This window comes from Salminus brasiliensis, chromosome 2 (assembly GCF_030463535.1).
Source record: "Salminus brasiliensis chromosome 2, fSalBra1.hap2, whole genome shotgun sequence".
NCBI lineage: Eukaryota > Metazoa > Chordata > Actinopteri > Characiformes > Bryconidae > Salminus > Salminus brasiliensis.
Window position 1 is genome coordinate 18,532,381 of NC_132879.1, and position 13,834 is coordinate 18,546,214.

Sequence of the window (13,834 nt, forward strand, 5' to 3'; positions counted from 1 at the left end):
TCTAACCTCTCGAACTTCTCAAACCTTGTCCCAACAATCAGCAGCCATGGCCTCCTCTAAGCAGAAAGCCTTTTTCTAATTAAGAAATAGCATAAAATATAATTATAAATATAATATAAATATAATAATATAAATATAATTAAGACATAGCATAAAAGGCAAACCAAAACCCTGTTTATTGTCTTGAAACTGTAAAGATCAGCATATAAATATTCTTCCTGAATCTATAATAAAGAAATGTGTCATTCCTAACTCTGAAATCAAGTCTTCTTTATTCACAAAAACTGAAAATTTGACCATAGGTGCTCAAACTATGTTTTCAAAAGAACCTTTAAAATGGTTCTATAAATTGTAGCACCAAAAGGATTCCACTATTGTACATAACCCCTTTTAGTCCTGTAAATCCCTTTTCTTATATGGCAGAGCTAGCCTGTAAGATAGCTTAAGTAGTGTGGGATATGGTTTATTTGGAAAACAGATGATTAGGCTGGAAAACGACACTCAAAACGACACCATTGTACAGTATAGGCTCTAAATTCAGTCTTCACGGATAAACCAGGCTGTTAACTAAAAATTGTTCCAGGCTAAGAAAAAAACCCTTCAGGACTGTGTTAAGACTTTAAATTGTAAGGAAACGTGTTGTTTAGGAAGACTAAAGGTTTTCCACCAATGTGAAAAACTTTTCAACCAGGCAAGGAACCATTTAAGCATCCAAAATGATCCAAAATGATCCTCTGTATCCAATGATCCTGACAACATAACGTCAGTGTATTGTCATAGGCTATTTTAGCAAAAAGTAAAAAAAAATGTATTATAATATGGTGGAGGTGGAACCCTTGGAACCCATTAAGAGAAGAACCATTCGATCAGGCAAAGAAACATGTAAGTGTTCGGATGGTTCTCTAAGGTTAAGGTGCACGTATTTGTCACTGTACAGCGAAATGTGTCCTCTGCATTTAACCCATCTGTGGTAGTGAACACACACTCACACACACACTAGTGAACTAGGGGCAGTGAGTACACACACACCCAGAGCAGTGGGCAGCCAACTCCAGCGTCCGAGGAGCAGAGAGGGTAAAGGGCCTTGCTCAAGGGCCCAACAGCGGCAGCTTGCCAAGCCCGGGAATTGAACCCACAACCCTGTTATCGATATCCCGGCACTGCTACTGCACTACGTTGTTGTGGATCTATACAGAACCATTGCCTTTACCGAAGAACCTTTTGCGGGTAACATTTGTGACCCTCCTTTAGATCTTTAAAATACACCTCCCCTTCTTTTCCCTCTGAAATTTAAAATAGTTTATGCCCCCATAACGCAGGAAAAGGCTGGGAGTAGAGAGCGTAGACAGCAATTTCTTATTAATTAAGAAATAGCAATTAACTGACATGGTAGAGGTCAGGGTGAGGTCTGGAAGTTTTTTGTAGGATTGGTAGAAACGCAAATCAAACCCCATCTGTTTATTTGTCACTGTAAAAGATAATCTTGGAATAAAACAAACTGATAAAAAATAATATCCCCCATCTGTTACCTACTCAGCTATTCAGAAAAGCAGAAATTTTGACCAGGGCTGCCCAAACGTTTGCATGCCACTGTGCAATGTGACTATCCAAATAAGCTCCACATTTGTGAAGACCCTGAAAATCCACTTGATCCACCTATGATCAGAGCTTTCAGTCCCTCCCTCCTTTCCAAGGAAAAGCACAATAACAGAGAAAGCAGTGAAAGGTGTGCCCTCTCTCCACTCCACACACCTCTCACTACCAATGAAGCCCAGCAGCACAGAGACTCCTCGGCGATTCGCCTGCGTTTTGACAAGACGTCCAATGAGAGGCGTGAATGCTGGGAGGTGAGTCTGCACTTCTCAGTTTGCTAAGAAGAGCGTGAGGACAGCCCGGAGCGTGCGGTAAGTCAAAGACAGCGTTATTCCCGCAGGTTAGGCCTCCTAGTTCGTCCCTATGCCCCGTAACAAACGACCTGGGTGATTTGACGGTCGGTTGGAGCACTTTGCCTTGTTTTTGTTTTTTTTTACGGGCCTTTGTCGAAGGAGGAGCACGTTTTGGGTGTCCAGTGCTGTCAAACGTGCAGGAGGTCCACTCCATGCGCACAGGACTGGGGCGTTTAAACTAACAGAAGGAGAGGACAGAAAATACAGATACACTGTAATGCACCTCTTCGTGTTCAGCCAGGCACATTTCCATTGCTTTATCCAGCTAGCTAAACATGCCACGCGGCCCTTTCTCAGTAATAACACACAACCCAGTGCAGCAGACGGGCTGCTTCTGCACTAATCCGCACCACGTGCTGCTGTGGTGTTATTGAGAAAAGATTAATGAGGTAAAAGAAGTGAGATGAACACTTGTTCACCTCCTTTTCTCATTTTCTGTTATCGAGGCAGTATAACAATAATAATTCTGTAGAGAGGTCAGACTAATGTCTACGGCCTACTAGCTAGCTAACTAGTCCTGATTGACTGACAGGTCCTGGGTCTGTAGGCCAGGCCAGCTGTTAAAGCCACGTGCCTCATTCATCAAAATATTCAGACTTCAGTGTTCATCTTAAAGAGCAGAGAAAATGTAGCACTTAACATTTTATTAAAAGTTGGTCAAAGGTCAAAGGTCTAACCAATGGCGTACTGAAATCATCTGGTCCAATCTGTCATCTGATAGCCTGGTCAGCGTTGCCCATATGTTGGCTACTGTCAATAGCAAAAGTGTATAAATACCCATAGAGCTTTTAGCCTGGACTACCAGAAAGTGGTGGACCTATGTTAGGTCATGCTATGGACAGCAGTTTTTAGGAGTTCACATAGTGGGATCAATTAATTGTGAACTTTGGTGAGCTGTAGTCAGTGAAACAGGACACACCCGGTCTCATTCAAACCCCCAGCTGTGCTGTGTGAGCTTCATGACCCGAATGCACTTAGCTGGCTTTGTTCTCTTTGGAAAGGTGGTGCCGTTTTTCTCTGCCTGGGTTTTGTGTTGAGTGCTGCTAGTGCATGCCTGGTAGAGTTGGGTGTGTTGTCAGTATTCACTGACTCTGAGCTGTCATCACTGCTGTTGTAATGTGTTGTTAAAAAAAAAAAAAAAAAATCCATGAATAAACATTTGCATAATGTTTTTTTGTTTTGTTTTTCTTTTAGCTAAAGGGTATCTGCGATGGAGGCACGAAAAAATGAAAAGAATGAAGCCAGAGGTACGCTACTGGATTTAAAAGTCTTTGTCATAGTTTAGATTTAATAGTCTGTTGTTATGTATTTAGGATACAGGATGCATATTACAAATAGGCATGTATTATAAAATGTATGACAGGTAGGTATGTGTTATAAAAGGGGATGATAACAGCAGTATAACATTAAAACTAAAACAATTGGCTGCTACAGTTTCTCAGCTACCATTTTCTGTGCACTTTTAATGCCTTTAAAGACTCAGTTGAATGACATTACAATATAAAACGCGCATGTCTACATATTTTACACAACAAACTCTGTCCACATATTTTAGTCAGACTTTGGATAGTGTGAGTTGTGGGAATTGGCCACAATTATTGGCTTTAATTGAAACACTATGTTGCTTATGTCTCACCTTCTATGTGGTCAGATACACTTGCATTAAACCCACCCCACCCCTAGCTACATGTGATTCATTGACTTGTTTGATTACCCACCAAATCCTACCAGAATATTTTGACACAAAGCACAACTTTATAACCCCTGTTATGCATCATCACTGCACTGTTGGGACAAAACCTTGTATTTCCAAAATAACAAAACCCTAAATAAAGAACAAGGGCTAGATTCAAGTTGTCTAAAAGCAAAAAAGTAAATTTGTCTTTTTTTTTCATGTTCTTCATGTCAAGTTCAAGTTTTAAAGAATTAAACAAAATAAGTAAAAGTAACAGAAATGAATCAGATTCATAAAATTCTACATAAGCTGACAAAAAAACTGCATATGTAACATAATTTTGTATGCACACAGGAAAGGGAGGAAACAAAGGCTCACAGGTTGACAGGCCAGAGATCATCTCTCAAGCAGAAAGGTAAGCATGGAGGGAAGAATATCTGTCTTGCACCAGGGAACTGCTGCCATTTAACATGGTTTATGAATAGGTAATTGTGGGTAAGACATTCATAATTCACCAACTTCCATTGCATTGCTTATTAATAATCCTTCTGTTGTATTTTAACATGGACAGCAATGTTTTCAGGTTCATTTACAGGACAGGGATTAAGTCTAGTTCATGACTATGGGAAACCAGACTAGTGTTTCATATTTCTGATTAATTTTGACTCCTATTGCTGTTTTACTATATCTAACAATCTAAATGCTCTACAGGATACCCAATGTCAGTGCCCTACCCAAGGCAGTGAAAAGGAGAGTGTACGCTCTGAAGAGATTGCAGGTCCAGAGTGCTCACATAGAAGCCAAATTCTACGAGGAAGTCCATGAGCTGGAGAGGAAGTATGCTGGTCTCTACCAGCCCATCTTTGACAAGGTTCTTGTTTGTTCATATTGCAGTGACCTGGAACATTATTCTTGTCTGTTTTTACACCACATGCATCAGAAGAACCCTGTATTGGCTTCGGCTCAATAACCATGCCATTGTATTTTCTATGCTGGTACTGTAGACAGATGACAAAAGCTACCAGCAGTGACCTTTGTCTCATGTGGACATGAAGCTCCAGCCTGGCTTGGTGGCTGGAGGCTGACTGCGGCACTGCTAAATTGATCCCCCACCCAAACGAGCGGCCAACTGCTTTTGCACAGGGCTGGCTGTTTCTTAGGCTGGGAAAATTGACTTTAATTGAATTTAATGTACATTTTTTATTTTTTACTATTATTTTGTTGTGATAGTCAGCCACATTGATTAAAAAACATTTTTTTTTTAGCAATTTTTAACCCCTTGAACCATAGGCTCCTGTTCTGTAAGTAGGTCTGTACTCCAGGTCCTCAAACACCCATCACTCTCACAACTTAATATTACTCACAATGCTCGACATGGCCTCTGTTTAAAGATAAAGTTCTGTTCTTCAACTAAAAGAGGCAGTCGGTTTGCTTTTTATGAGGGGAAGGGTCAATGATATTGGGAAGATATTGTATAGCACATTTCTTTTATGCATATAATAGTGTTTCACAATTTGGAGTGTTATGAGTTTTTAAAAATTCTATAAAACTATAAGAACTCAAGAACACATTAGATGCTTAAATAGGTATTTGCCTGATTATAGCATTCTTTGTGTTGGAAACCTTTTGTAAGTGGTTGTTTATAGAACCTTTAAAATTTGTTATTTTTTTATATATAGCACTATAAGGGTTAATCTAAACATCTAATAACCCATTTTCTGCACTATATAGAACACCTCTTGCTAGGAGTGTATGATCAAAAAGCTAAATAACGGCTCCTGTAATACACACTATGTAAATGTCTGTTTGTGCGTCTAAGATTGGATCACTTTCCTTTTGTGAACTTTATGTGAACTTGCATTGTGAGTGTGCTCAATGGTAAGATGAGCACAGAGTGATTTGCAGACCAAGGTGCCCTGCTCCAGCCTAGAACTGACCCTGAACTGAACAGTTTCATGTTTTCCCTGCTCTAACACTCCTGATGTAACTTACAGAAAGCTTAATAATTGGCTGTTGAGTTTGCTGTAGGAATGTTACACCAGAGAAAACACAGCAAATTAGTTCAGGAGGCTCCCAGAGGAAGGAGGTGAGAAGTACTGTTATAAAAAGCCTTCACACCACAGAGATGTACAGTGAGAAGAACTGTAGATCAGAGAAGATCTCATTTGATGTTAAGCAGAGGTGGTGTTTCAGAATGGCACTTTATATGAGTGTATTAAATAATTACTGTGTGTCTTGCTGTTTAGAGGCAAGCCGTGGTATCTGGAGCAGTGGAGCCTACAGATGAAGAGTGTGAGTGGCAAAGTGAAGGGGAGGAAGAAGAGCTGGCTGTGAGTATATCTACTTCTGTATACACAGTGGGATTTGGGACAGGCCCATTAATTAATCCAAATCTAGGGAATGTCCACTTTTCATGAACATTTTAGTTATTTAAATTGTATTAGTTTTTTCCCCCAGTTTTTGTCATTTTCAAGTTCCACCCACTAGCTAGAAGGATGAAGGCTACCATGTGCTTCCTCTGAGTCACATGAAATCAGTCGGCCACATTTCGACCTAGGGGAACGCTAAATGCCCATTCTTTTACTTCACTGAGACGTGTATATGTATAATCTGTTCTGACAGGAGGATCTGAAGAAGAAAGCTGCTTTGGAAGAGAAGAAGGAAGACTCCCCTCCTGCCGAGGACCCAAAGGGCATCCCAGAGTTCTGGCTCACCATCTTCAAACATGTTGACATGCTAGGGGAAATGCTACAGGTGGGATGTTGATCATTTGGTCTGAAAATGACTAAAATCAGAGAAACATTTGGGGTTATTCAGGATTATATTCAATAAAAGATTTTTAAAAATAGTAAACGTGAATGTAAATGTGCTTGTGGACAGTTTAAGGCAGTTAAGCATGACCTGCATCATTTCTGACCAGGTGTATAAATAAAAATTTAACGGTCGCACCACATTCTATACCCTAGATTATCTAGGGATTATTTAATTTTTAATTTGGCATTATCATTTATTATTGGCTATATGAGATATAGTGTGTTGGCCGGTTGATGCTTTTAAATTGGAACTTGCATGAAATTCTTTTTTTTTATGATGTAGTTACATATTTTTCTTATTTGCAAAAAAATCTATATAATAATTTAAAAAAGCTCAATATTAATTAGAAGAAACCCTGATCAACCTTTTTTCATTTATATCTGCGTTCTCCTGTGGCTTTAATTCTGTATAGTACAGATGATCTTATGATCACCCACTAAAGCATTTGTATAAACTATGTTTAAGTGAACGTGATCATATCTGATCCCACTTTCTTTTTTCTCATTCAGGAGCATGATGAGCCCATCCTGAAGCACTTGCAAGACATAACTGTTAAATTTTCTGAGCCCGGACAACCAATGGTCTGTACTGTGTTTTTGTTTTTTAACATTGGACTTTTAAGGGACTGGTTTGAGCACCGTTTAATCCTATTTTTCTGTTTTGGACTTAATCTATTTAGAGCTTCACATTGGAGTTCCACTTTGAGCCCAACAGCTACTTTAGCAACACTGTACTTACCAAAATGTACAAGATGAAATCAGAGCCTGATTCAGCAGACCCCTTTTCTTTCGAGGGGCCAGAGATTGTGGAATGTGAGGGGTGAGCACCACTTTCGACTTTCACATTACATAACTCTTGGTGCTCTCAGAAATGCACTCAGATTATGCTGTAAAGCGAAGTTGTCCTTTTATAAATGGTAATAAAAAGTACATGCTTTTTTTATGTCTAATCTAGCTGCAAGATTGACTGGCACAAAGGCAAAGATGTAACAGTAAAGGCCATTAAGAAAAAGCAGAAGCACAAAGGTAGAGGAACAGTGAGAACCATCACTAAGGAAGTGCCCCAGGATTCCTTCTTTAATTTCTTCAACCCAGTCAAAGGTGAGATGAGTTACATTTGATGAAGGAATGGTGACAGGTTCTTTAGACTATCCTTGTACAGCAGGGTTGTTAATATTACTAATGTCCAGCAGGTGGTGCCACAGACTAATTTAAGCACCAAATGTCCTCTGTCCTTTACCTTGACCAGCGTGGCTAGCATGTCGTATGAAACTGTTTAAAAAGGAAATGAGAGAAACCTCTGGCTGTCTTACAGTTAAGCATGAGAGCCTGTGGTGTTGCGTGGTTTAAAACAAATAGGATTCTTGAGTCTTGCCTTTTTTTGTTTAAAACTTAATAAGGTCTTTGATTGAACTGTCTCTTTGTTGCGTTATTACCATAAGCCAAATGTCAGACTCTTAAATTAGAACGCATTAGTTCTAAGTGGTCGGTTGCCAAACATGGGATGTGGGGAGTTTTGTGTTGGTTGCTCCTGCCAACTTGATCTTGGTTTTTGACTGGTTTGTGCCTTTACATTTCTGATTCTGGAAACGTAACATTGCTGCATGTGACTTGCGCTTACTAAGGGAGTATTGCATCAGTCAAAATATGCATATTTAAATACACCAATTAGCTTAAGATCAGCCTAATATTTAGTAAGTCCCTCTTGTGCCGCCACAACAGATCTGAGCCTTTAAGGCATGGACTCAAACAAGATCTCAGATGGCGTCCTGTGGTATCTGGCACCAAGATGTTAGCAGCAGATCCTTTAAGTCAGGGGTGGGCAATTCCGGTCCTGGAGGGGTGCTTTTCCAGTTTTGGGCTTTTCCTGCTATGTTAATCTTGAAAAATAAATAAATAAATGGCATACCTACTCTCTCACATTAATGGGCAGTATCGAGGTCAGCGGAAAGTGTTGTTCATGTATAAGATCTAAAATTTTTTTTGTCAAATGTTTGCTATGTACACTTAGGTTGAGGACTTTTATTTATGAGAAAATGATTAATGGCACATGTGCTGAGCTTTCACATGCTGATTGTGTAGTCAGGTGTGTAGTCATGAGATTCTTCTTAGCTAGGTTAATTTATCATTCATTACTCGTTCCTTACAGCAGTTCATGTTTTTCCCTCTGTGTCCTTAGTCTTGGTCAGGCTTTTTTTCTTCTTTTTCCTTTTTGCAAGTCGTTGTTCAAACAGTGTTCGAACCTCTTAGCACTTCCTCTAACACCTTAGCCTGGCTGTGTCATTTCCATTCATGTATCTTATGTCTCTGCCATTAGACATAGTTTTCCTATTGTCTCATAGCATTCTAAGCATTCTCATTCACCTTTTGAGCTGTCATACTCCACTAGTTAAAGAATGCAGCCCTGCCTGTGGGAAAAAAAGTTACCTTAGCATTTGTAAGACCTGTCACCGTGTGTGTGTGTTTGACTGTTGGAGGATAAATGATTTCCTTAGAATTCCTCACAAAGGTGTGGCACTTACCTGTAAACGAGTATGACTAAGCAGGCCGTCACCATAGCAGTATCTGAAAGACTGAATGATGTAATAGAGTGGTAACTAGAGGACTTGGCTAGAGTTGATCGGTTTTGTTTAACCCATCAACTCTAGCCATTTAGTATGCTTTTTTGCTGCCATGTTTTTCTTTTATTTCTTAAGCCTTTTTTGAACTTGTTGTTAATGTAGTGTTTTCTTTCCCTGCTTCTTGTCTCTTGCAGTGTCTCCAGATGGGATGGTGAGTGGGCCCACATCATCCTGAATGAGTGTTTTTCCTCTACTGTTTGTAAACAATTTGGTGATCTGCTCAGTGGGCCATCTACGCATCCTGAAGCCGTTACCTCAAAGCGACTTTAACTGCGTCTTTTAGTCTCTCGTCTGAGTCAGAGAGGTCACACCATTTGCATACATTCCTGTCCCACGTTTCAGCAATTCTGCCATCAACCGCATTTTGTGCGTCAGAAGAGTTTTCATATCAGCACCTACTGTAGTGTGTTGTGTTACTTATGAGGCTTATGTGGAGTTGAGCATGCCACTCTTTTCTGGTTACCGGTTAGCCAAAAATAGCACCTCCTCCATGTAACACACACAAAACAAAGCATAGGACAAAGCTCATGTATTTAAATATTAATCATTTTTTTATTTTTTTAAAAAAAAAACATATTCTGTACTTTCTTTTCATTTGTTTTGTGTTGGTTTATCAAATATAGTGTGGAATGATTACAAATAACGTAAATAAATGCTTCAGACGGTACTTTATAGAACCACTTTTGGTTTCATGGAGAGGTTCATGTTTGTAATAAAGATATGCGAGTGCCTTTTAAAAGGTTTTTCACTTTCGCACATCAGTTACTAACATGGACCTCTATGGAACCAAAAGTGGTTCTTCTATGGCATTACTCCAAAAAATCTAATAATACAGGTTGTTTGTGTATGTTTCAGGATGAGGATCTGGACTTTACTCTAGCCACAGATTTTGAGATTGGTCATTTCTTCAGAGAGAGGATCATCCCCAGAGCAGTGTTGTACTTCACAGGAGAGGCTTTGGAAGATGATGAGAGTGTATGTCCTCCTTTAAGATATTCATTTTTCTTTACCACCAAGCAACACTTTCCATATTTGAGGTTTTTAGATTTGTGAAGTCCAGCACACTGGTTCACTCCTATATACAAAAAAGCAATGCGGTAGATTTAAGCTGTTTTGTCGGACAGCCTTTTAAATGGATGAATTGCATTTATGTAATGGTTGAGAATTGTTTGTGGTGCTTTGCTGGAAATTAAACGCTTGCTGTCTGTGTTTGTGTGGGTGCAGTTTGAAGAGGAGGACCTTGAAGAAGGAGAAGAGGAGGTTAGTTATGCAAACGTATAAGTCATTGCTAAATGTTAGTGTTCGTTATAATAGAGATGTGCGCGTGCATCTGTGTTCTGAAAGGAAGTTTGTGTGCGTATGTTTCAGGACCTTGACGAGGAGGGTGAAGAGGAAGATGAAGGAGATCTTGACCTCACAGTTAGTGCTCAGTTTTGAGTCCTTTATGTCTTTCTTTGGCATTTGGTTTAATGCATCTTCTGCACTTTTATAAATGAGTTTTGAATGTTGAGAAGCAACAAGCAAGCTGCATGTACTTTGTCACAGTGAGCGTTAGCTGTTTCACAGGCTGACACAAAGTAGGAGAATGAGAGCAACAAGAGGTTACAGCACCAAGAAGTCACTCTATCTCACGCACGCTCATACTTTATATTTTCCTTACAACCTGAGCAGAACGCAAAACACTTATTATTTATTCAAGTTAAACTGAGGTCAAAGTAACAAACACTCTTCTCAAAAATCTCCACCTTGGACAGCATCTTTAAAATCCTTGAGGAGAGCTGTGTTTTTAAAAATATCTGTGTGGACCAGCCCTAAATGTACTTAAGACGGCTCATGGTAGTTTAATTTGACTGAATTCTTTCATATTTTCGATTACACTCTTGACGGATGTTTTGATCTGGAATGGTTGACCCTAAACAGTATCTTACAGTTAAAATAACAGCATGTGTGGTGTGTGTGTGTGAACTGATTGTTGTCCCCATCCCCTTTGTCCTCATTGCAGGCATGATTCATTTCCACTTCCATGCATTCCTAGGTAAGGGGTACAATTCCATCTCGTCTTTTGCCGACTTTGTGCACTTTGAGTGTTGATTTTGTCTTTCTTCTGCTCCTTAATGTTTAACCCTCACTTCCCTGCAGTTCACTCCCATGCTGTCTTTTATAGCAGCTGAAACAATTGATTATTCAATGTCTAATTTTGCTGTTCTTCAGTGTGTTTATTTATGCAGTTTCCTACCTTTTCAGGATTCCTCTCCTCTTTCAACTTTTTCTTTCTTCTTCTTTTTGATTCAATCGGATTGGTTCGTTGTTTAATAATGTAAGTCCTCCTTCTCTTCCTTTTGTAGAAAGAGCCTCATCCAGCTGAGTGTAAGCAGCAGTAAAAACGGACACAGTCACAGCTCACCTCTACAGTCAGAGAATCTTGCTCAGAGTGAGTGATCTCGCTCCTGCAGGACCTGCCATATACTCTTCAATCAACGCAATATGAATCCAAATGCCGTGTAGGAAATGCATGATCATTTATATGTTTACGTTATACAGAGATGACCTCTGTGTTCAAACTGAGGACATTTGTTCAGAAAAAAAGCTTCTGCAGTTCACCCCTTTTTTTTTTTGGTGTAAAAGCCTTTTTGTAAGCTCCTGTGTTTGACTGGAAGTTCTGTACAAAGAGGATGTTATGTCTTTTTCAGCTTGTATGTATTTTCTCAGCTCTTTCTTGCTAAACTGTAGCCATGTTTTGTGATGTTACAGAATCCTGAATTCACCCCTGTTGTTCATCACACTGTAGGTCACTCAGGGTTTTTTATGCCAACATAATAGTTACTGTCAACCATGAATCTGCTGTTGAGTTAACTTGTGATTTAAAAAAGAAAACCAACAAAAAAAGTCTGTTACAGCACAGTTAAGGTGGTATTGAATTAGAGATGACTATGTCTTCGTGTCTAGTCTCATGTAGCTGAATGAAATTGAGTACTGTACGAACGCAGCTATAATTTGCCAGCAGGGCTGAGGTCAGTTCATTTTCAGCTTAGCAGAGCAGCAAGCAATTTTAATCAACCGCATGAGTGCCTGTATTAAAACACAGGTCCAGGTGAAATGAGATTCAGTCTTGCTTCCCGCTTATGGCCCTCTGCAATTTATATAAAGAGGAAAAGAAAAGTATTTTTTTAATAAGCTACATTAATTTTCATTGATCTCAGCCATGCAGGCCAGAACAAGCCTCACTCTTTCAGCAAATCATGACAGCTCCTTCCCTGCAGGTGTCCATGTATGAACAGCCAAAATGCGTTTCTTTGTTTGCTTGTTTTTGTTTGGGTTTTTTCTTCTTCTGTAGTTTTGACTTATTTTGAGCACTGGTTCTTCTTTATATTTACTTAAACAATATTTGCTTTGTATTTGCTTTATTAAGTTTATTTGTGTAAACTAAAGGTTGCCAATGCATTTAGGTTTTGCTTAGGTGACTCTGAATGGTGGGATTTGTGACATATAATTTTGACCTTCATTATGAGTGATCAGGAACTTTGGGGTGAAGTGTAGCTTGGTGAATGTTAGCCTCATGGCCTTCTTTTGCACATCATACCATGATAGACCTCACTAAAACAGAACTGTTCGTCCTTGTAATGGTGAAAATACAAAAATGTTGATCACTCAGAATGAACTATGTTCGGCAACAAGGCATCATGCACCTTGGTCAGCTGTTTTCTCTTGTTTTCTCACCATTTAATTCATGCACAATATCCCCCCCTTTTTTTAAAGCAGATTTACTAAAGGTAGATCTTGCGTTTACTGTCCCAGTATTAATCATAGGCTAGTTATGGCCTTATTGGGATTGTTTTTGGGTTTTAATGCAATATTGTTTTTGGTTTGTATAAAATAGTCAAGAAAAATTTATTAAACATTGTGTAATGTGATAAACAGCACTGGATTTGTACTGTACCCCTAGATACCCTGTCCAGTAAACATCCCAATATGTCTCCTATGTAGAACAAAAAATTGTAGGCATTTCCACACCCTCTGCAGGACGTCAGAATAGTCCCATGACCTTCATTAAGTGAGATGTTTTACTTGAGAAGTGGTTTCCACTGAACAGGATTCTTCCAGCAGTGGAGAATGTGAGGAATCTCAGCACTGATGGCTCTGATACAGCGGCCATGAGGGCTGCTCTCAGCTCTCGGCGCTGCTGCGCATGGAATGCTCTCCGGCATTCTTAAATCTCTGCCTCAAGTGCTTAAACTGGAAGCCTAGATGCCGTCAGAGTTGAGACTGTTGCTGTTTTTGTCAAGCCTCCCAACCACCACCTCCTTGGTGCTGGGCTCTGTCAGCAGGGCTGGTGCTGCTTTAGCTCAGCTCTTCAGAAACGCCCCTAGTGTTCTAGCTAGGTGAATTCTCTCTGTGCTGTACCTGTCTCTGTGTATCATCGAGGTTCAACTGTTACACGAATATCAGTCTTCCAATAGAGACAAAAACACACCCAAAACAGTAAGATACACTGGAGTTAGTGTAGAAGACCCTGAACAAGGGCCTATTGAGTTGGAAAATACTTGCGGAAGATGCAGTCATCCAAACAAGTGAGCTTTTCACAAGCTCAAGAGATTTTACAAATGGAGACTGTGAAGTCATTAACAAATATAAATGTCCACAAATGATGTTTGACGCCTAACTGGCTATTCTAAATGGCTTTTCTTGACCGTCAGTGTTGGAGCAGTTCAAACAGCTTGATGTAGTGATGAAACAAAATGTCATTTTTTGTGTCGTTTGTCACTTGTTTACATTGTTTGA

At 39.6% G+C, this 13,834-nt stretch overlaps 1 protein-coding gene across 3 annotated transcripts; it reads left to right on the forward strand.

The window, feature by feature from the left end:
• The first annotated feature begins 1,819 nt into the window (after window positions 1-1,819).
• On the forward strand, window positions 1,820-12,970 carry nap1l4a (nucleosome assembly protein 1-like 4a). Of its 3 annotated transcripts, XM_072669321.1 has the most exons (15): window positions 1,849-1,904; window positions 3,141-3,193; window positions 3,976-4,036; window positions 4,333-4,492; window positions 5,868-5,951; window positions 6,244-6,375; window positions 6,945-7,016; window positions 7,115-7,254; window positions 7,390-7,535; window positions 9,190-9,206; window positions 9,911-10,030; window positions 10,280-10,315; window positions 10,424-10,474; window positions 11,058-11,090; window positions 11,401-12,970. In XM_072669321.1, exons 2-14 carry the CDS (start codon window positions 3,157-3,159, stop codon window positions 11,061-11,063), a joined length of 1,062 nt encoding a protein of 353 aa, XP_072525422.1. In that variant the 5' UTR covers window positions 1,849-1,904; window positions 3,141-3,156; the 3' UTR covers window positions 11,064-11,090; window positions 11,401-12,970. The 3 variants fall into 3 exon arrangements, with proteins under 3 accessions (XP_072525414.1, XP_072525422.1, XP_072525405.1); XM_072669313.1 differs by lacking the exons at window positions 1,849-1,904; window positions 11,058-11,090 and adding an exon at window positions 1,820-1,847; XM_072669304.1 differs by lacking the exon at window positions 11,058-11,090.
• The last annotated feature ends 864 nt before the right edge of the window (window positions 12,971-13,834 follow it).

Bases quoted from the DNA above. Each gene is read 5' to 3' on its own strand.
- nap1l4a (XM_072669313.1), top strand. From the start codon at position 3,157: ATGGAGGCACGAAAAAATGAAAAGAATGAAGCCAGAG. The intron at 3,194-3,975 runs GTACGCTACTGG...GTATGCACACAG, and splicing joins TGAAAAGAATGAAGCCAGAG to GAAAGGGAGGAAACAAAGGC. The intron at 10,316-10,423 runs GTTAGTTATGCA...CGTATGTTTCAG, and splicing joins TTGAAGAAGGAGAAGAGGAG to GACCTTGACGAGGAGGGTGA.